The 19,991-nt window shown below is 38.3% G+C and overlaps 4 protein-coding genes across 4 annotated transcripts; 2 read left to right on the top strand and 2 right to left on the bottom strand.

Moving 5' to 3' along the window:
- The first annotated feature begins 332 nt into the window (after nt 1-332).
- LOC121780260 lies at nt 333-3,451 on the top strand. Its single transcript, XM_042177804.1, has 8 exons — nt 333-711; nt 1,182-1,313; nt 1,435-1,558; nt 1,858-2,258; nt 2,393-2,469; nt 2,613-2,748; nt 2,815-3,018; nt 3,152-3,451. The coding sequence occupies exons 1-8, from the start codon at nt 340-342 to the stop codon at nt 3,233-3,235; spliced, it is 1,530 nt and encodes a 509-aa protein (XP_042033738.1). The 5' UTR covers nt 333-339; the 3' UTR covers nt 3,236-3,451.
- Nucleotides 3,452-10,548: 7,097 nt separating this feature from the next.
- On the top strand, nt 10,549-11,782 carry LOC121778432 (dof zinc finger protein 2-like). The gene is made up of 2 exons (XM_042175782.1): nt 10,549-10,732; nt 10,966-11,782. The coding sequence occupies exons 1-2, from the start codon at nt 10,709-10,711 to the stop codon at nt 11,494-11,496; spliced, it is 555 nt and encodes a 184-aa protein (XP_042031716.1). The 5' UTR covers nt 10,549-10,708; the 3' UTR covers nt 11,497-11,782.
- Nucleotides 11,783-13,638: 1,856 nt separating this feature from the next.
- On the bottom strand, nt 13,639-16,101 carry LOC121778111. The gene is made up of 5 exons (XM_042175405.1): nt 15,612-16,101; nt 14,636-14,841; nt 14,358-14,456; nt 14,107-14,180; nt 13,639-14,028 (listed from the first exon to the last, which is right to left on the bottom strand). Exons 1-5 carry the CDS (start codon nt 15,883-15,885, stop codon nt 13,803-13,805), a joined length of 879 nt encoding a protein of 292 aa, XP_042031339.1. The 5' UTR covers nt 15,886-16,101; the 3' UTR covers nt 13,639-13,802.
- Nucleotides 16,102-18,818: 2,717 nt separating this feature from the next.
- On the bottom strand, nt 18,819-19,614 carry LOC121779212 (protein WHAT'S THIS FACTOR 1 homolog, chloroplastic-like; the record flags this gene model as incomplete). The annotated part of the gene is made up of 1 exon (XM_042176532.1): nt 18,819-19,614. A coding segment is annotated over one exon (681 nt), but the record flags the coding sequence as incomplete, so codon positions are not given.
- Nucleotides 19,615-19,991: the final 377 nt, after the last annotated feature.

The raw sequence follows: 19,991 nt of genomic DNA, 5'->3' as shown, positions 1-19,991 counted from the left end.
TGCTTTAATTTATGGGAATCTCTTGTTTTTTGGTTGATAAATGTTTTTCATAAAACAAAATAAAATGAATTTCGTCACTAACAATCCTCCTAGTTAAAAACCCATTCCTAATTATTTTGCCATCATTAATAAAACTTTTTTTGTATAATCCTTTTATCATCAGCTCGATTTCACTAGGAAACATGAATATTTTTTGTATAAATAATTTTTTGCCAGATCTACTAATCTACTATAGTACAAAATTGTTAGTATAGGAATATAATTTTTTAAAAATAAAATAAAAACCAATTAAGCCAATATATCATAAAAGGAGTCAATATTGATTAACGAACTCTATTGATGGAAGTAGAAAAACAAGAGTTATCGATCCGCCTAGTCACCGGCCATGACTCGCCCGAGTTCGCTCACATGACTCACGCCTTGACTCACTCCTCCGTCATCGGACTCGACGCCGAATGGAAACCCAATCGCCAGGCCTCCACGTTCCCCGCCGTATCCCTCCTCCAAATCGCGTGCCGACTCGTCGACGCGCCCGAGTCGCCGGTCTTCCTCATCGATCTCCAAACCATTGACATTCCCCCGGTTTACGAGCTGCTGAAACAAGTGTTTGTAGCGCCCGATGTTTTAAAGCTAGGGTTTCGATTCAAGCAGGACTTGGTTTTCCTTTCGTCCACGTTTTGCGACCGCGCCTGCGCTCCTGGTTTCGATAGGGTGAGTAATTTTTGTTGCATTTTGGGTAAACCATTGATTTGGTTGTTGATATTTGATTTCGATTTTATTAACCATTAATTAGGCAGTAAATGATTTGGTTTTTGTTATAAATTCGCACGTTATCCAATTGTATTGTGTATTGAGCTATTCATGTTTAATTTCAAGCTTCCGTTTTGAACAATTGTGAATTTCTTTGAATAATCATGCATTTGCAGTTAGAAGTATGCCGAATTTGCAAAGAGATTAAGCACTTGTTTTGGTTTTGCCTGTTTTTCTTTCCAATATAGTAAGATTGATTGGGTTAGAGGAAGTTGATTGGAGTATTATCTTATGATAATTCTTTGATGCATTGAGGAGATGTGTGTCAGAATTAGCTCAATGAGTGATTTGTCAAATTGAATTTGTGATCATATAATGTTGCTGGTTACAGTGTTTGTGTTGTTTTGAGGTTAATGGATTATCTTGTACAGGTCGAACCGTTTATCGACATCAGTGCAATTTACAATCAATTACAAACGAAGCAACAGGGACGAAGGACACCAAAGCAAACAAAGAGTTTGGCAACAATTTGTGAAGAAGTTTTAGGGATTTCTCTCTCGAAGGTGTGTATGTTGTCGATTGGAGTGTAAGATACATTTTGTTGTCTTTCTGAAAGCATTTAACTTCTTTTCCAATTTGGATATCTGAATATTTGTATTTTTTTGGTTTTTCTTGGTGTTTCAGGAACTTCAGTGCAGTGACTGGTCGCAACGTCCTCTAACAGAAGAGCAGAAGAAATATGCTGCTGCAGATGCTCATTGCTTGGTCGAGATATTTAACGTGTTTCATGCAAAAGTTGTTAGAGAAGGTTGGGGCTCCTCTGATTCATGTAAACATTTGTTTGGAATGCCTTTATGTGATGCTACATGATACTTGTTTTGAAACAAGTTTTTTTTTTGGTGGACGACTTGCATTCGTCTGTTTAAGTGCTCATCTTTGTTTCTTCTTGAAGTTTGGTTGGTTGTGAAAGAGTGTTCAACTTATTGCAAAGAAAACTAATAACCTTTGCGAAGTTGAGAGCTGATTGTGTATATAGCAAATATTACATCACTTTCGCCCTAATCTGGATGATCTAATATTTTTTATTTTCTTGCATGTTTGGAGCAGGAAAATCATCTCAGCCATCTGAACCGGGGTTGAAGCAGATGTTCCAGATATCAAGTGGGGATAACATTGTAACAAGAGCCACACTTGTTGAAGCTACAAATATGATCCGTGCAACTATGCCTGAATTAGATAGCATACAGACGACTGAGGAGGCTGATTCCATGAAGTCGAACGATCTTAACAAACAAGTAGATGATAGCTTCTTGTGGCTTGTCAGGAAGCATGGTGATAGAATATTGCTAAAGGAATCTGACCGGAAGCCCAAAACTTCCAAAAACAAAGCTAAAAAGATAGTATCAAAACCCAAAACCAGTGAAATTGTAGAAGACTGGCAAGGCCCTCCTCCATGGGATCCATCTGCAGGAGGTGACTCGTGCCCCAAATTTCTGTGTGATGTGATGGTACGTGATTACTTATATTAGTTTAAACACTGTATGATATTCACAGCAATTTTCGTGGTTATATCATACCCTTTCTATTCATTATGTTAGATTTCTGAATGCTCAAAGTGTGAATCTGATGTGAAAACTGACAGGTCGAAGGTTTAGCAAAACATTTACGTTGTGTTGGGATAGATGCTGCAATTCCGCATTTAAGGAAGCCTGATACCAGGTGCATTTCTCATCAGTGTTCGAATATTGCAACTCATAAGTATTTTATAGTAATGCATTTTCTCCAAAAAGCCATAAAAATGTTATGTAGAATTCAGAAGATACGTGTAATCGACTAAAATTTCTAGTATTTATTTTCACCAGGGACTTAATTGATCAAGCACAAAAGGAGAAGAGAGTGCTCTTGACTCGAGATGCCAAGATTCTAAGGCATGAATATTTGATAAAGAATCAAATATACAGGCTAAAAAGTCTCCTTAAGAATGACCAGCTACTCGAGGTAACCCTTACGTACATCCAATGTAGTGGCTTGGTCGTTTTAACATGGTCTTCTTGAGATCTACAGGTGATCGAGACATTCCAGCTTAAGATTTCTGAGGATCAACTTATGTCGAGGTGCACTAAATGCAATGGGAAATTCATCCAGAAACCTTTAACAACTCAAGAAGCCGTTGAAGCTGCTAAGGGATTTCAAGTGATTCCAAACTGCTTGTTCAACCGAAATTTGGAGTTCTGGCAGTGCACGGACTGCAATCAACTTTATTGGGAGGTAACACATCAGTCGTTAGTTAGTTAATCGTTGATATCAAGAATGAGGCGCTATGTTCTGCTCTATCAGATTTGTCACCGGCACTTGTGAGGGCAGCACTTCTAATATTTTCTATACGTACTTTATTTTGCAGGGTACACAGTATCATAATGCAGTCCAGAAATTCATCGATGTATGTAAGCTAAACGAGCAACCTGAAGGTGATGATGCTCTGTAAAGTCGACCATACTCTTTCTTCGTACCAAGCAATTGTTGTCATGTATGTATGCCATGGTTCATTGTTCTAGCAAAATTGTAACTTAAACTGCTACGGTGCTCGTCTTTTCTCGTTTGCCTTTCCGAATATGAATGTATAGTATAACTTAGAAAAGGGCGTACGAACTAGAAATTTCATGAAACCGTCGCTCATACACCTTGATCCTGCTTTCTCTTCTGAGAGTTGTGCACATAATTTAGAATTTACACGTTCACTATGTGATATTTGAGAATTGAAAATGCTAAAGCTAGGCATTGTAAGAGTGATTGATTAACATACTACTTGGAATAACTGCTGATATTTTCTAAGTCAGAATGATGCTTAAATAATCTTTTATTTCAACTATCGAACTGTTGTTTTATTCATTTTCATACCAAATGATATTTATATCTCCGTACAAGGACTAGAAAGATTAATTAAAAAATGTGACAGTTGTTAATTCATGACATAATTACTCGGTTTCGAATTAAATGAGATATACTAATAGGTGTTTAACATAAAAACAAGATTCCAGGCTTGTTATATTCATAAGTTTACAAAGCAAATAATATCAAAATTCCTCATTTGTATGGGCAGAAATGAAATTAATTATGGGCTAATTATCAGGGTTCGGTGTATCATATAATACCGGTATCTAACCATTTCAATACTTCTTTTCTAACCACATCTTGCATAATAGAGTTTAATCGCCTTTGGTTTTGTACCTTAGGCTTATACCCCTCTTCTAAGTGAATCCTATGCATGCAAACGGTTGGGCTTATTCCCTTGATGTCCGATATGGACCACCCAATGGCACTATTATGCTTCCTAAGAACTCTCAACAATTTATCCAACTCGAAACTAGAGAAGGAAGATGATACAATTACCGGAAAAGTGTCATTCCCTCCAAGAAAGGCATATTGCAAGTCTAGTGGTAGTGGCTTCAACTCAAGCTTCTTGTTTTCCACTTCTTTATTGCTATCTTCACTTCCATTCCTAAGAGGTAGAAATTGTGGATGACGTGATCTAGGGATCTCTTTAGCCGAGTCCAAAGCACCTACAAATTCTAGCAATTTGGGGTTAGCATCCAAAATATCAAAAGAATGGGAAGAATAAATGGAATGAGAAATGCATCTCTCTAATTGATCATCCAAGTAAGAGGCCGGTGCCACTCCTCCAACACACTCATCCATCACGGTCAAAACATTGCAATGTTGTAGGCTTCCTCCCGGTTCCACATCATGCCTCTTTAAGGCCTCATATATCGAAAATGTCACACTCTCATCATTAAGGCGAAGTGTAAGCTCTCCCTTTGAAACATCAATCATGGCTTTCCTGGTGGCAAGGAACGGTCTTCCCAAAATAAGAGGTACAATTCTATCGGTTTGATCTTTTGGTGGACTCTTCGTTGGTGTCTCCACCTCTATCATCTCAGAGGTACAATTCTATCGGTTTGATCTTTTGGTGGACTCTTCGTTGGTGTCTCCACCTCTATCATCTCTTCTTCCTCGGGTTGCACAATAGCTTCCTTTTAGGGCATAGGGGGACTCTCATAGCTTGTCTCACTCCTCAAATTGTTAGCCTTGCAATCCTTTGGGTTAGGAATGGTGTTGCTTGGGAACTGCCCCGGTTCATGAAGTTGACCCACGGCTTGGGCAATTTGACTTATTTGATGCTCCAAAGCCCCTATTCTCGTGGAGATCTCCACTACCGCTGTCTCAACCTTATCAATTCTCTTGGTAGATTGTGCCATGATTCCATCGGTCTTCTCCATTAGAACTTTTAGAAGCTCATGGGTGACATCATCACTTGGAGGTTTAGAAGTGGTGGGCATATTAGCGGCCCCACTTGTTGACCCACTAGGTGTAGAAAAATCGGGAGGTTGAGGTGGTTGGATAGCATTGTTTGGATTGCCATAAGCAAGGTTTGGATGTGCATTGAAGGGTGGGCGATAGCCTTGATAATTACCACCCCCATTGTTAGGTCAATAGTTGTAGAAGTTCCTTTGATTCCCTCCTTGATGCACATAATTGACATCTTCCACGGTAGGTAAAGGCTCTCCAATAGGTGGCACCCCCAAACTAAGGTCATCCACATTTTGATTCTTCAACATCATTTGTTGGTTGAGAAGATTGAATGCATCCGAATCCACGACCGAAGCTACCGGCATTGTACCATCTCGGCCCGAGCTCCGACCCTTGCTAGTATAGGCAAGCCTTTGAAGCATCTTCTTGCACTCATCGACCCCCTTGTCCAAGAATGATCCCCCCGAGCCAAAGTCTAATTGACTCTTGATAAACTCCGAGCATCCATTGTAGAAGAGGCTCACTTGATGGCCCGGAGATAGCCCATGGTTGGGACATTTCTTTAATAAGGCGTTGAATCTCTCCCAAGCCTCGAGCATAGACTCTTGGCCCTTCATTTTAAAGTGGAAGATCTCCGCTTGAAGGTTGAGAGTGGAGCTTAGAGGGAAGAACCGATCCAAAAACTTTTGGGCTAAGTCGTCCCAACTTGTAACCGAGCCCGACTCAAGTTATTAAACCAATCTCTAACATATCCCGACAATGAGAATGGGAATAGCCTAAGCTTGATTGTATCGTCAGGAACCCCATTAAGCTTAGTTGTATTGACAATCTCCAAGAATTTAGTTAAGTGCCTATTAGGATCTTCCGTGGGCCTTCACGAGAAAACACGTTGGTCCCGCAAATTGAATCAATGCCGTCTTCAACTCAAAATTGTTGGCATTCACCCTTGTATCATAAGGTGGAATTGGGATATTGACGTTTCCAAATGCATCTCTAACCGGTGCCTCTCGTCTCCTTTCCTCCTCTCTTTCCATTCTCATCTTCGCAATTTCTTGTTGTAGTTGGAGAATGATTTGGTCTTGATTCAATGGAGGTGGAGGTGGAACTCCCTCATTGTTTCCATGTGGATTTTCCATTGGCTCAACTAGATGTTGAGCTCGTGCTCTCCTCCTTTGTCATCTTCTCCTTCTATTGGTGGCTTCTATTTCCAATTCAATCGGCTCAAGGGGTAGACGCCTTGAGCGCGTGAGCATACACACCTACACAACACAAGAGAAGAACAAAGAGAAGTTAGAACTAAACAAGAAAATTAAACTAAATAAAGCAAGTAAAATGTCTAAACTAGTATTCTCTATCTTATCACAATATCAAACACAAAAGCAAATTTAATCCCCGGCAACGGCGCCAAAAACTTGACTCGTGCTAATTTTGCATTAAAAAGCGTTACCCACAAGTGTACGGGCTAAATAGCATATGTCAAGCTAAAATTATCGATCTTAGAAGACTAAAAGCCGGTTTGAGTATTATGATGTAACTTTGAACACTATTTAGACTACTAAAAGGGGTTTTTGGTTTTCTATAACTAAGATCAAAGAACAATTAATCAAGTAAAGACAAATAACTAAGCAAGACAAACAAAAGATTGTTTTCACACAAATTTGGAAAGGTAGGGATATGGATCCGTTAGTATGGATCACGGGTTTCACCTAGAGATCATGCTCATCTATTAGTTCTCATGTGTGGCTAGGAAGGTCGGGTTAATTGGTTAGACCCCCTCTCGGGTGCATCTAACTCGTGGATTAGGTGCATCTAACTCGTGGATTAATCCATATTGTAGGAGTCTCCTCCATACAATTTAAGATTAACTCCCTAGAACAACGGACCCAAGTCCTCTCTCTAGCTCATGCATATTTCGATTACATGTAACGCACGTAGTTGTTGATTACCTAACCATTCTAATCATGCATCTCTCAATGTCATTAATTAGAACAAGATATATCAAATTGTTAGCTAGGCAATTGGATAATAAGAGCTCAATAATCAACAAAAACCAACACAAGAGATAGATAGCATAAATCAAGGATCAACCCATGGATTCCATACAAACATCACCACATCCTTAAGGAAAATCTAGCTACTCATGTTCAAAGATGAAATAGAAGGAAAAACAAAGCAAATGAAAGAAGACATGGATAGGAAATAGAATCTAGAACTCCATATGGTAGAAATGATGGTAGAGAGTCTTCTCCTTCAATCTCTTGATAGGGGAAGCTCCTAAGCCTTCAAATCCCCTTCAAAACCTTGCTCTCTTGCTTAGAATCGTCGTGTGGGAGCTAGGGCTCAAATGTGTGAAGTCCCCTTTTATATCCGGAGTGAAAAGAAGGAGAAAATGGGCGTCAATAGATTGAAAATGGGCGATTTGTAATTGAAAAAATGCCTGACCGGGCGAACTCTCTGGATCGGCTCTGAAACGCCCGGGTCGGGAGTTTTGTCTGGTGAAACGCCCGGCCGGGCGAACTCTCTGGAATCAGCCTCGTTCGCTCCGTTTTGCCCGTTTTAACCTGTTTTTACTTCAAAACTCCAACAAACTCATTACTCCATCTAATTGATGACTAAATGGGTGAAAACCTATAATAAATATCTTAATCCAACAAAAACATGGGTTAGTCACCTTTAAAACCGTCCTAAACTATGAGTTTGTCAGCATGTTATTTGGAGTTTGAGGAGCTATGGAGATCCAAAATCTTGGCTAATAGAATATGCCTTCTACTCACCAACAAAAAGGAACAATGAGGTTTCAAATAGGGCTGTTGATAAAGTTTACCCGGTCAAAATTTTAAATGGTGAGTTGGTTTTCTATATTAGAGGTCAATTGTTTATACGCTCCGAAAATGTGACTGCATATGGTTTTCTTCCACGTGGAGACTATTTTAATTTGCCCAATTTTGATGTTTATACCCCAAGTTTTCTTTCGCTCAAAACCATGGGATTTCACAATGTTCGATCATTATGTTAATTTAGGCATTGTATGTTCTTGTACTTTTATATTATGCTTATATCAAGTTGTATTTTTCATTTTGTAATTTCGATGTATTTGTGTATTGATTAAATATATCAGTTTTTATCAATATCAGATTATGGAAATATAATAATATTCGATCATTATGTTAATTTGCGCGTTATATGTTCTTGTATCAAATTATTTTTTCATTTAATTTAATTTGTTGAAACATGCAAGTTAAGTTTGTATTTTTCATTGTTAAATATATCAGTTTTTATCAATATCAGATTATGGAAATGTAATAATATTGTGACACGAACTATATATGCCATGAAAACATAATCCGATTCGTAAATTAATTATAAATGGATAAGTATGAATTCGATATTTTTCCAAGGTAGTAATTTGCATTTTATATTTTATCCTAGTTCATATTTTTAATGCTTTGGTACGATGAATACGAAAATTTAATTTGAAGGCGTATTCTTTAGATAAAGGTGGTTTGTGTTTTTATTGAACTATTTTATGTTTACATTATATTCATTTCCAATAATACGAATTGTTGAATAAATGTGCTATAAAACAAGTGTTATTTTAATATGTAGTATGACTTAAAAATTGAATACTATTTTAATTAAGATGTAGTAATATTTTTAATTATTTATTTGTTATGGTTGGGTCACACACACTACTAGTGTAGAGAGTCTAGAGAGTATGGTCTCTTTTATTTGATTTTGTAGTTTTATCCACAAAAATTGACAAATAAATCACCATCATGATCTATATTGTAATTTCATTTTGACAAGAAAAGGTCGATCTTTCTCTTTAAGGAATTTCATTTGCAAATTAAAGGATGTATTAAATATAAATGTACATAGTAGTAACAAACTTTTCGCAAATAGTGCTGAATTAATTTGCTGAACGAGACATAAATTATGACTTATTATACCTCTTTTTCTTATAGTCAACATTAATTAATTGTATTTAACACAAGATGATGGGATGAGGTGGAATAAAGTAGACACTGATAGTTGTATTATTATTTATTAAAATAAAACCATATATTAATGTGTGGTCACTGAGATTTTCTTCCAAAACTAGTGGGCTCTATACAAATATTTTGTAAATTCCTCATATGTTACGAAATAGTCTCTTTTTAAAGCACCATGTAATTTGGTAAAAAGCATTGCTTGTTTTGTAAAAGTGAATACCTGCCCCTTTCTTCATCTTCTTTCTTTCTATTTTTTAAAAGAATAAACAATGCTTTTTATTTTGTCAAATTAAAAGTTATTGATATTTACTTGTGTTGTATAATTGTATCGTTCATGGATAGAGTCACTTTTTCAGAACGAGAAAATTGTGATATGTTTGGTCATTTTTGGATTCTTTGATTTTAGGACTGAAGTTGATGAAATGTTTTGTATTTAATGTGCAACATATGACGAAATGAATTTGAATTGTCACAATTACAAAAACTATGCAAAAATATTGATATATGTTTGTTTCAAAGTACTATATTTATCTCATTAAAATTATTAAACAAATTATATAACATTTAGTAATGTAATTTAAATGTCAGTCCATCTATAAATTAACAAATAAAGTTTAGAATATAATTTTATTAATATATGTAGCTAGTCTAGCAAAATCTAACAATTGATGCAACATAGTGCAAATTCCCGATGGATTAAGCAAGGGATCAATGTAAGCTAACTATAGGGTGGTTTAAATAAACGAATTTAATTTGTCGTGTTAACTAAATTTACAGTGCTCTTTATGTCACAGTATATAAAAAAAAGGTCATGTATTAGTGTATGCACTAGAATATAGTTATGTGGAATCGATAGTCAGGTCATGATCAAATCATTTTTATCCGATTGCATTTTAAATTTGGACCAAAATACCTTAGTCTATAAGTGCTCTTTATTATGTCTTTTTTTTATGGGAGAACCGCTACTTCAACTGTGGTTCATTTATTTCTGTTATATTTTCCTAATAAAAATTATTAAAGTATGTTATAAATAATTGATTTGCCATGTTTGAAGGGTATTTTAATTGAAAAAAATGTAAAAATCCTTCTAATTATATTATTTCCTGCATGTCATAAAACTAAAAATATTTGGACAAATATGGATTTTGATACATAATTAGTAAAGTAAAAGAGATCAAGAAAGAAAAAAAGTTACTACTCCCTCCGTTCGTGTTTCTTTTCAGCACGTGATTTAAGAAAAAATTATGTTAAGTGAGTTAAGTAAATAAAGAATAAAGTAGAAAATGGAAAAGGTATAGAGATGAAGAGTGCTTAAAGTAAGAGAGGGTAAAGTAAGTGAAAAGAAATGTGTCTAGTTTTATTAAAAAAGGAAATGACTTCACTACTATGGAACATACCAAAATGACAAAATAATTCTACTATTATGAAACGGAAGGAGTACTATTGGGTGGAAAGTGGATAATGGACTCACCTCATTATAAATTATGGGGAGTGAAATGACAAAAATAGCCCTCCTTTAGGATTGAAGATTGCAGAAAGCAAACACACACAACCGCCAAAGGGAAAGACAGCCTCTTCAAGTAGCTTTCTTGCTTTTCCACCATCTCCTCAAAATTAATTGCTCTCCTCTCTCTCTCATCTCCCTTTTCTTTTCTGCTATGGATTTTGCTCAGTGGCCACAGGTAAAGTCATACAACATGTTTTTCTCCCTACCATATCATCACTTTTTGCCTTTTCTTGCTTCTTGTTTTCTTCCTTTCCAATTTTCATTACTTTTTCATATTCCAAATCTCCCCCTTTTTGACCATTTCTAAAGCTGATGCAAATTCAAACCCCACTAATCTCAATTCATAATCACTTTTTATCCTTACATATTCCTCAAATTGAAAAATAAAATAAAATCAATTTATTTCAGGTTATTGGAGTCGTTGCAAGCTCAAAACCTAGCAATGGCGGCGGCGGCGGAGGAGAGAAGGAGAAGAAGCCGCGGCCGGAGATGGAGCAAGCTCTGAACTGCCCCCGCTGCAACTCCACCAACACCAAATTCTGCTACTACAACAACTACAGCCTCTCTCAGCCTCGCTACTTCTGCAAGACCTGCCGCCGCTACTGGACCGACGGAGGCTCCCTCCGCAACGTCCCCGTCGGCGGCGGCTCCCGCAAGAGCAAGCGCCCCGATCCGCCCCAAAACCCTAGGATCGGAGCCCTCAATTTGGCCGGCAACCGCGGCATCGATCCCGTGCTGCTGCATCAAACCCTAAGAAAACCTAATTTCGACCCCAATTTACCGCTGATGGAGCTGCTCATGCCGCCGCCTCCGATCGCCGCGGGATTTCCGCCGCAGATGGTTCCTTTTGAGGAATTGAAGGCGGTTTCGAATCACGGTGGGTTTGAGCCGGAGAGAGGAGTGCAAGATGATCACAGCAATGTCTACTGGTCTTGGTGATGATGATGATGATGACGAAATTATGATAAAGTTTGAATCTTTACTCTTAATTATTACTTTTATATCTATATATATGGAGGATATGTATGTATTAAGTTTGTATGAAAATTTGATTTGAAAAGACTATGATATGAATGATGAGAAACTAACCCTAATTTGATGTTGTTGGAAATATTCAAATGTGAACTAATTTTTGTTTAATTAAGCTTTTTTTATTTTACTTGGGGTTGGTTGTAACTTGTATTGTATGATTTGTATCTATAAATGGTGATGTAAGATTTGTATCTGTGGCACTGTATATTGGCCTACTGCAAATATTCATTCCTCCTATGTTTGTTGAATCGATGTTGCAACTGCAAATTTGTCGCCAATAATGTTTGTATATCTCGTAGTTTGATATTGACATTAATTGTGTGGTTTTGTTGTGTATTGGACTTTGAAATGGAACAGGCCAAATGTGGAGAGGTTGTTTTTGTAGCATCCCAAAATTTGTTCCTATTTTCAATGTGTCTTTTTCAATAAACCCTAATTTGTGTGTTGTAGTTTTTCAGTTTTTGTATTTTTGGTTCAACCAAATATAGATGACCCAGCTATGGAAATCTTGGATTGTAGTTGTCCAAGAATGATTTTTGGGGGTGTACTATTATTCTATAATAGTAGTAGAGATTTAAGGAGAGGGAGAGAGAATTATGAATGAAAGAGATGTTGTAGTTGATTACACTAATAAATCAAAAATTAAATTATATTGGTGTTCCCCAGAGTAATAGTTGCAGTAAATGGGTGGCATGCAGTCCTAACTCTAATAAAGTCATAATATAAGGAATAATGAAATTATTATTACTAGTCTTATCAACATGTCATCACCAAAAAACCTGTATCATTAGATTGAAACTGAAAGTATTCAAAACTTAAAATAGGAAAGTGTTTTGGGATGGGCATAAATAAGAAGTATTAGGTGTTTGGAGCACATGGTGAACACTAGTTAATAGTGAAGGAAATGGGTACAATATATTTGCATGAGCAGAAGATGAGAATATGAATTATATAATCATATATAGTGTTGGGCACTTAATTTGGTCTGAGGTAGTGGGCCCCATGGCCATATCACTATCAAATTGAAATTGCGCATTTATAATTTCGTGGGTGGATTATTAGCTACTAATTAATGTTCTTATATTATATTTACAGCGACTACTTATTCAAATTTTGACAGGGATGAGAAGATACTCAGATACATTAAGAACTATTGAACAAAATATAAGAACAAATATATATATGACCTTTAATTATGAGCAATAGTTGGAATCGAATGCATCTGAAGTCTATTATTTTGAATGATATTTACCGAATGAATGATGTCTAAGTTTTTAATTAATAATCTTATGACTCGTTTAGTAGCTAGACTATCCGTGTTTCATCTAGTTAAGGCATTGATCATGTATGATTTGATAATCTAGTTAAAATTTATCTTATTTTTAATTATTGTTTGATGCAATAATAGATGGAATACTATGTTCTACTCAAAGAGAATAAAAATGTAGAACGAATATTGTAATTTCATCTAAAATAATACTCCAGATTAATTTTAAAACTAATGCATAGACTTCAAGACAAACTTAATCATACCTTAACAATAATATTGATTATTCACTAAAATTGACATATTACACCATACATACCTAACATACGATTAAATTCATATAAAATCTCTTAAAGTACTCTAAGTCTCTAACATAGTCATCAAACACACTTTTAATTTTTATAGAATTAAATAACATAAAAATGTTGAAAATCAGAAGACGATGGGATGGATCATCCTTGTAGAGCACGCATGTCGAAGAGAATGTTTGTAGTGGGCTCCACTTTTCTCCATTATACAAAGTCCAAGTTTTAGTTTTGCCACGTCAGCATGTTTGTCGGCAAACGACGCAAAACTTTTTAATAAAATATTCTCTACTTTCCTCTTTAGAATTGATTATAAACATTTGGTTTACTTATTATACCATTATATGATGCGTATACAATAAACTGATAAAAAAATCATTACCTAAAACTAAGCTGATTAGAAGCCTTGAGTATGTGATGTAAGTATTTTGCAAACAAATGTAAAATACACAAGCAAAGTTTATGCACGTGGATCAATTAAACATAAATAAACTACTACCATAAATCAAATGGGATGTTTTTCTTTTCCATGTAGACTGATGTAGTGGTTTCAGATGATATTACATCGTTTTAATGTATCTTATGGTACAAACTACTAAGTATAATGTAAAAAAAGATGTCCAATTGTTTGAATTTTGTGATCAATGAAGATCGATTGATTCGAGTACCCTTCGGGCTTGATGCTGCAATGCTGTAAGTCTTTGCTCCAGGTCCGGAGTTGTTCCGAGCTGAGTCAGTGCCCATATTAAAGAGGCAGATTTTTCGCCTAGGTATTGCCTTATTTCGTCGTGTATGGTCATCATCGGGGGTGTGTGCCTACCGTTGACATGCCCGATAAGTAGCAACAAAAATTCACCGCATTTCAACCTGATCGTATAACGATAGAAATCATGCAACTGAAACAAGATGATCAACTTGGGAGATTGGTGAGAGACATAAGAATACCTTAGATTTTCCTCTACTTGTGTATCTTTTATAAGTAGGGCAACTTCCTCTATGCCATTGCATTCTTCAAAATCCTGCCATGTAAATCATATGATTGGTATAAACAAGAAAAAAATGAATAGATTAGCAACACAGAAACACTCGAGGTTCAGAAACGTGCTACTATATATTACCAAAGACGATGTGAGGCAGAGAGGAAAAGATTTACTGTGATTCACATTCCAAACTTATATGAGGCAGTAAGAGATTACCATTTGATTAGAAGATGAATCCACCATGATTGCAACCAAGGCGTCAAGGCATGCACCTTGCTCGAGTACTCCACGAGTTGACAAGATATTCATCAGGACCTACCAAACATGAATGGAAGTAGAACTCTGCATTAGCAAAAGCAACACAAAATATACTCCATACAAGGATCAAAAGTTGTAAGTAGATTGCAGAATCTTTAAAATGGCATATAAAAACTGCCAACACGGTGACAATGACAAGTTGCCATTATTTAAAGATGGATTTCCATATAACATACAGCGATTGCCTTGTGTTTATGAGCCAAGATTGTGCTCTCACGATGAAGAAGGCAGCAACCTTCAAGAACTCGTAGTGCAATAGCCACTTCAGCATCCGTAGCCGGGCTACTTATCTTCATGGGTTCCACGGAGAAGATATGATTCAAATTAGTTACCGACTGGTCCTCAACCTCTTTAAGGCTGTGTTGGAACAGAACCGGCACCACTGTTACACGAAAACTCTACTGTCATCATATTTAGTTTACATGAGAAAGACAGGATCGAGTTGGGACACTTGTACATGGCATTCAGTGAAAACATTGAAGAGATACAAGATGATACTAAGTATAAAGTCCAATGAATGTAAGAAGAAGCAAAGTGTTTATGACATATTGCTCCACTGGATATTAAGTTCGAGTTTGCTTAAACACATTAAACAGTGGTTGCTAGCAATCAATGTGTAAAACATAGTAGAACAGAGCGAAATTCAGCATCAAACTCGATCCTGACTACATTGCTAATCCACATAAACACAATCTACATGAGTTTGCTTCAACGCATCGAACAATGTTTGCTAGCAATTAATGAGTAGAACGCAGATTTGATCATCAAACCTGATAAGTAGATTGCAAATGGACATAAACACAATCTATACGAGATTGCTTAAACGCATTGAACATGCTAGCAATCAATGAGTAAAACGCAAAATTGATCATCAAACCTAGATTGCAAATCCACATAAACACAATCTATACGAGTTTGCTTAAATACATTGAACAATGTTTACTGGCAATTAATGAGAAATGCAAAATTGATCATAAAAACCTAATAAGTAGATTGCAAATCCACATAAACACAATCTATACGAGTTTTGCCAGCAATTAATGAGTAAAACACAAAATTGATCATCAAACCCTAATAACTACTGTAGATCGCAAATATGAGCACAGGAAAAAGCATCGATGAATTGAATAGCTAAATCTGTAGGATAACAACCTTGGAGTGCGGGAACGGATTGGGAGTGGCAAAAGAGATTGATGGTGTCATCGGAGTGAGCAACGGATCGGAGGAACTTGAGAATGCTGCGGAGACCGCGGATTCGGAGAAAGGAGAACTCAGATCTCGCCTCGCGCAAGCCGGTGCGGAGGGCGAGGGTGATTTCGCGATACAGCCGCTGCTTGTCGAGAGATTTCACCAGCTCCACAACCGGCGACTTCTGCTCTGCCTCCGCCTTCACGGCCTCGCTCCAAAACGGTTTCTTCAGGTACATCGAATGCCAGTAATTTCTACGGCAAATAAATGGCCAGAAATTCAAATGACACAAAATTATGTCACTTTTGAATCAAACAGATTTGCAGTCTTCGATTTAATCACAATGAATGAATGAAACTATAATCCAACCAAAAAAAATTACAGGAAATGCCTAATTTTCAATACAATAAGCTGATTACCGGTCAACTAAAACAATAGGTGAGAGTAAAAATAAATAAACAAATGTATTTTATTGCATTTTTGCGATCCTAATATCAGCTAATATAATGAAAACTAAGAGCATCTCCACTAGGCGGATGTCCCACTCGGACATCCACTAGGACATCCCGAAAACACCTCCCGCCACGTTACTAGGACTTCCCATCCCACTGCCACGTCACTAGGACACCCCCTTCACAATCCGCCCTTCCCATCGCCCTTCCCACTAGGACTTCCCGCAATAAAAAAAATCACAAATTCACAAATAAAACAATTTACGTTTACGGAAATAAAATTTCAACACGAATACGAACGGGAAAAATTAATAACTTCATTTAAAAAAAACATCCATGATTTGAAAAAAAAATTACATAGTAATAAATCAAAAAAAGTACTAACATCAACGTCAACCCTTTCGCGTCCAAACCTCTTCGATAATATCGTTCTGAAGTCGAACATGGGCATCTGTTTGCCGCATGTCGGCAAATGCACGCATCCGCTCGATCTCTCCATGAGGTACCCCCATATTCACATTCGCGGTGGCCACGCCGTGACTTGGACCTGCACCCGTATCATCTTCATTGGTCCACTTAGTCAGTTCCGCACCTTCATTTTCGACAATCATGTTGTGCATTATGATACATGCGTACATGACATCGCCGATGTTGGGAATATACAACTGCCGTGCAGGACCCTTGACTACCGCCCATCGACTCTGGAGCACACCAAATGCCCGCTCCACATCCTTGCGCGCTCCTTCCTGACGGCTCGCAAAGTATGACTTCTTTTGTCCGAGCGGATGCTTGATTGTCTTCACAAAGACGGGCCAGTTTGGGTATATCCCATCCGCCTAATAGTATCTCATATTGTGCTGGTTGCCGTTGGCGACGAAACTGATGGCGGGACCAAAGCCCGCGCACTGAGCATTGAACAGGGGCGACAACTGGAGAACGTTGATGTCGTTGTTCGACCCGGCGACTCCAAAATAAGCATGTCATATCCACAGCCGGTAGTCAGCTACAGCTTCTAGGATCATCGTGGGATGCTTGGCTTTGAAGCCAGTAGTGTACATCCCCTTCCAGGCGGCGGGGCAGTTCTTCCACTCCCAATGCATACAATCTATGCTACCCAACATCCCAGGGAACCCGTGCACCGACCCATGTATATCTACCAGGCTCTGGCAGTCTTCGGGGCTCGGACTCCGAAGATACCGCTCACCGAATATCGCTCTCACGCCCGCGCAAAAATTCTGCAGACACTCGACGGCTGTCGACTCGCCAATGTGGAGGTACTCGTCGAACATGTCGGCCGCGCCTCCGTACGCCAGTTGTCTGATTGCGACAGTGCACTTCTGCAAGGGCGTGAGTCCGGGTTTGCCAGCTGCATCCTCCCTGATCCTAAAATACAGGTATCTTCTCTCTAAAGCACTCACGATGTGCAGAAACAGCGGACGATGCATCCTAAAGCGTCGCCGGAATATGGCTTCCCCAAAACGCGGTTGCGGAGCGAAGTAGTCTGCATACAACCGAATATGTGCAGCAATGTGGTCACGGGGTACTGTAGTTCGACGATGGATCGGCCGAGGTAACGCAGCCTGCTGCCGCCGCTGCGCCCTCTGCTGTAGCAGCCTATCTATCGCACCTTCCACAACGACCTCCAATTCATTCTCGCTATCACTGTCACTAGACATTCTAGATATACTTGAAATTAGAGATGTAGAGAGAGAAACTTGTTAACACAAGTGGTGCGAATGAAATAAAATTCAACGAGCCGTATATATAGAGTTTAAAAAAAATTAAAAAAAATTTAAAAATCGGACGTCCGACCGGGACGTCCGACCCACGCCACAATGGCGGACGTCCGCCCGCCCGTCGCGCCGATCTCACGGGACGTCCGTATCCGACCTCCCCTGTCACAATGGCGGACGTCCCGGTCGCCCGTCCGACCGGACGTCCGCCATTGGAGATGCTCTAAAGGCTTATTTTAGTCCTTAACATATTGCGTTTTTTTTTATTTTTGTCTAAAACATTATCTTTTGAATTATTTGGTCCCTCACAAATAAAAACGAGTCACATTTGGTCCATTTTGGACGATTCCATCAAAAATTTGACGGTCAACGCCCAATTCTAAGAGCATCTCCAATAGCACTGGACGTCAAATAGCCATCAAATAGCCTTCACACTGCCACATCATCAGCACTACAATTCTCCTGCCACATCAGCTTGCCACATCAACTGGACATCAAATAGCCCTCACATAGCCTTCACACTACCTATCCACATCACTAATAACAATTATATAATTTAATTTACACTCGTATCAACATACGGAAGTTAATTTACGAGACAAATACGGAAAATTCGAATAATAATATTAAAATTTAAAAAGTACATTAATTTTTTTTTAAAAAGTACAATAATTAAAAAAATTACATTTAAAAAATTACATAAATTTGCATAAAAACTAACGCCTTGCAATCCTCCGCGCCACAACTCTTCAACTAAATCCTTTTGCAGTCGAATATGAGCCTCCGTCTGACGCATGTCGGCATGTAAGGTAGAGAGAATACTCGTTAAAACAAATGGTGCGAATGAAAATGGGGTTCAACGCGCGTATATATAGTGTTTTCGAAAAAAAAAAATTAAATCCGACCCCGGTTTGGCGCCGATCCGGGACGCACAATGGCGCCCGTGAGGATCGGCGTCGGAACCGGCGTCAGCGCGGGAATCGGCATGGCGACGCCGATTTTGACGCCGATTTCGCCGACGCCGGTTCCAATGGTTCGGTGTCAAACCGGCGTCGGCGAAAAATCAGCGTCACGGTGGTGACGCCGGTTATTGGAGATGCTCTAAAAGTCGGCGTCCAGCTCCAACAAATTCAACTTCCACTCGTCCTCCAGCTCCAGCTCCAACTCCAACTCCAGCTCCAGCTTCCTGCCATGCTTCATTGGGAATCTGAATGCCTTCTTCACCTTCTTCTCATCAGCCATGAATTCCTTCTCCAACGCGCTCACAGCCAGCGAATCGTCCCAATTCACTAGCTCAAGAATCCTTTTGCCATCATCTTCAACGACTACTCGAAAATAATTAGGGTAATTAACGATTTTATCCCTAAAATCCTCTGAAATCCCAAACAATAACCGATTGTGGTAGATTTTGCTCAAGGGGATTCGTTTATTCATTGACATCATAAGCAATTTCCTCACGACATCTACCCTATGAAGCTCCGATTTAGCTTCGATTTCGCGCTCCTCGCGGAGGAGATCTTCCATGAGATCGGTGAATCCGAACCACATCTTGCTGTCAGAGTGGCGGTAGGTTTGGAAGATGAGCGGGTGGCGCAGGATGGATTTGAGGACTTTCCGGCCGCGGGGAAACCCTAGCTGCTGGTGGAGTTTTCCGATGTCGTCGAGAATGAGGACTTGCTCGCGCTGTTTGGAGAGGAATTCCTTGGTTTTCGTGAGGAATCGGAAATGAGCGTCGCGGCGGAGGATGTTCTCGAAGTGGCGGATGAGATTGGGCAAATTCGTTCACCGTCATTTTTTACGGAACCGTATAAAATAGACCAAATGTGACCCTTTTTATTTGTGAGGGACCGAATAATTCAAAAGATAATGTTTTGGGTCAAAATAAAAAAATCGCGCCTTTAATCTATAATGAACTTAAAGGTACTTTGAATTTTCATGTATACTTAAATTTAATTGCTAAAATTATAAAAAATATCCTAAATTAAATATTAGGGCTTTATTTTTTTGAAAATGATTTCTAATTATACCGCAAGCCCGCCAAGTATATTCATAATTACCAAACAGGTAAAAGGTGGTTTCGGTTTCATTTCAGTGGGTTTTTGCTCGATTTTAGTATTTTTATTTTTGATTTTCAATGTATTTCACGATTCTCCAAACTT

The sequence above is a fragment of the Salvia splendens genome, chromosome 19 (assembly GCF_004379255.2).
Source record: "Salvia splendens isolate huo1 chromosome 19, SspV2, whole genome shotgun sequence".
NCBI lineage: Eukaryota > Viridiplantae > Streptophyta > Magnoliopsida > Lamiales > Lamiaceae > Salvia > Salvia splendens.
The sequence above is the reverse complement of the archived record's forward strand: the minus strand, read 5'-3'. Positions and strand labels throughout refer to the sequence as shown.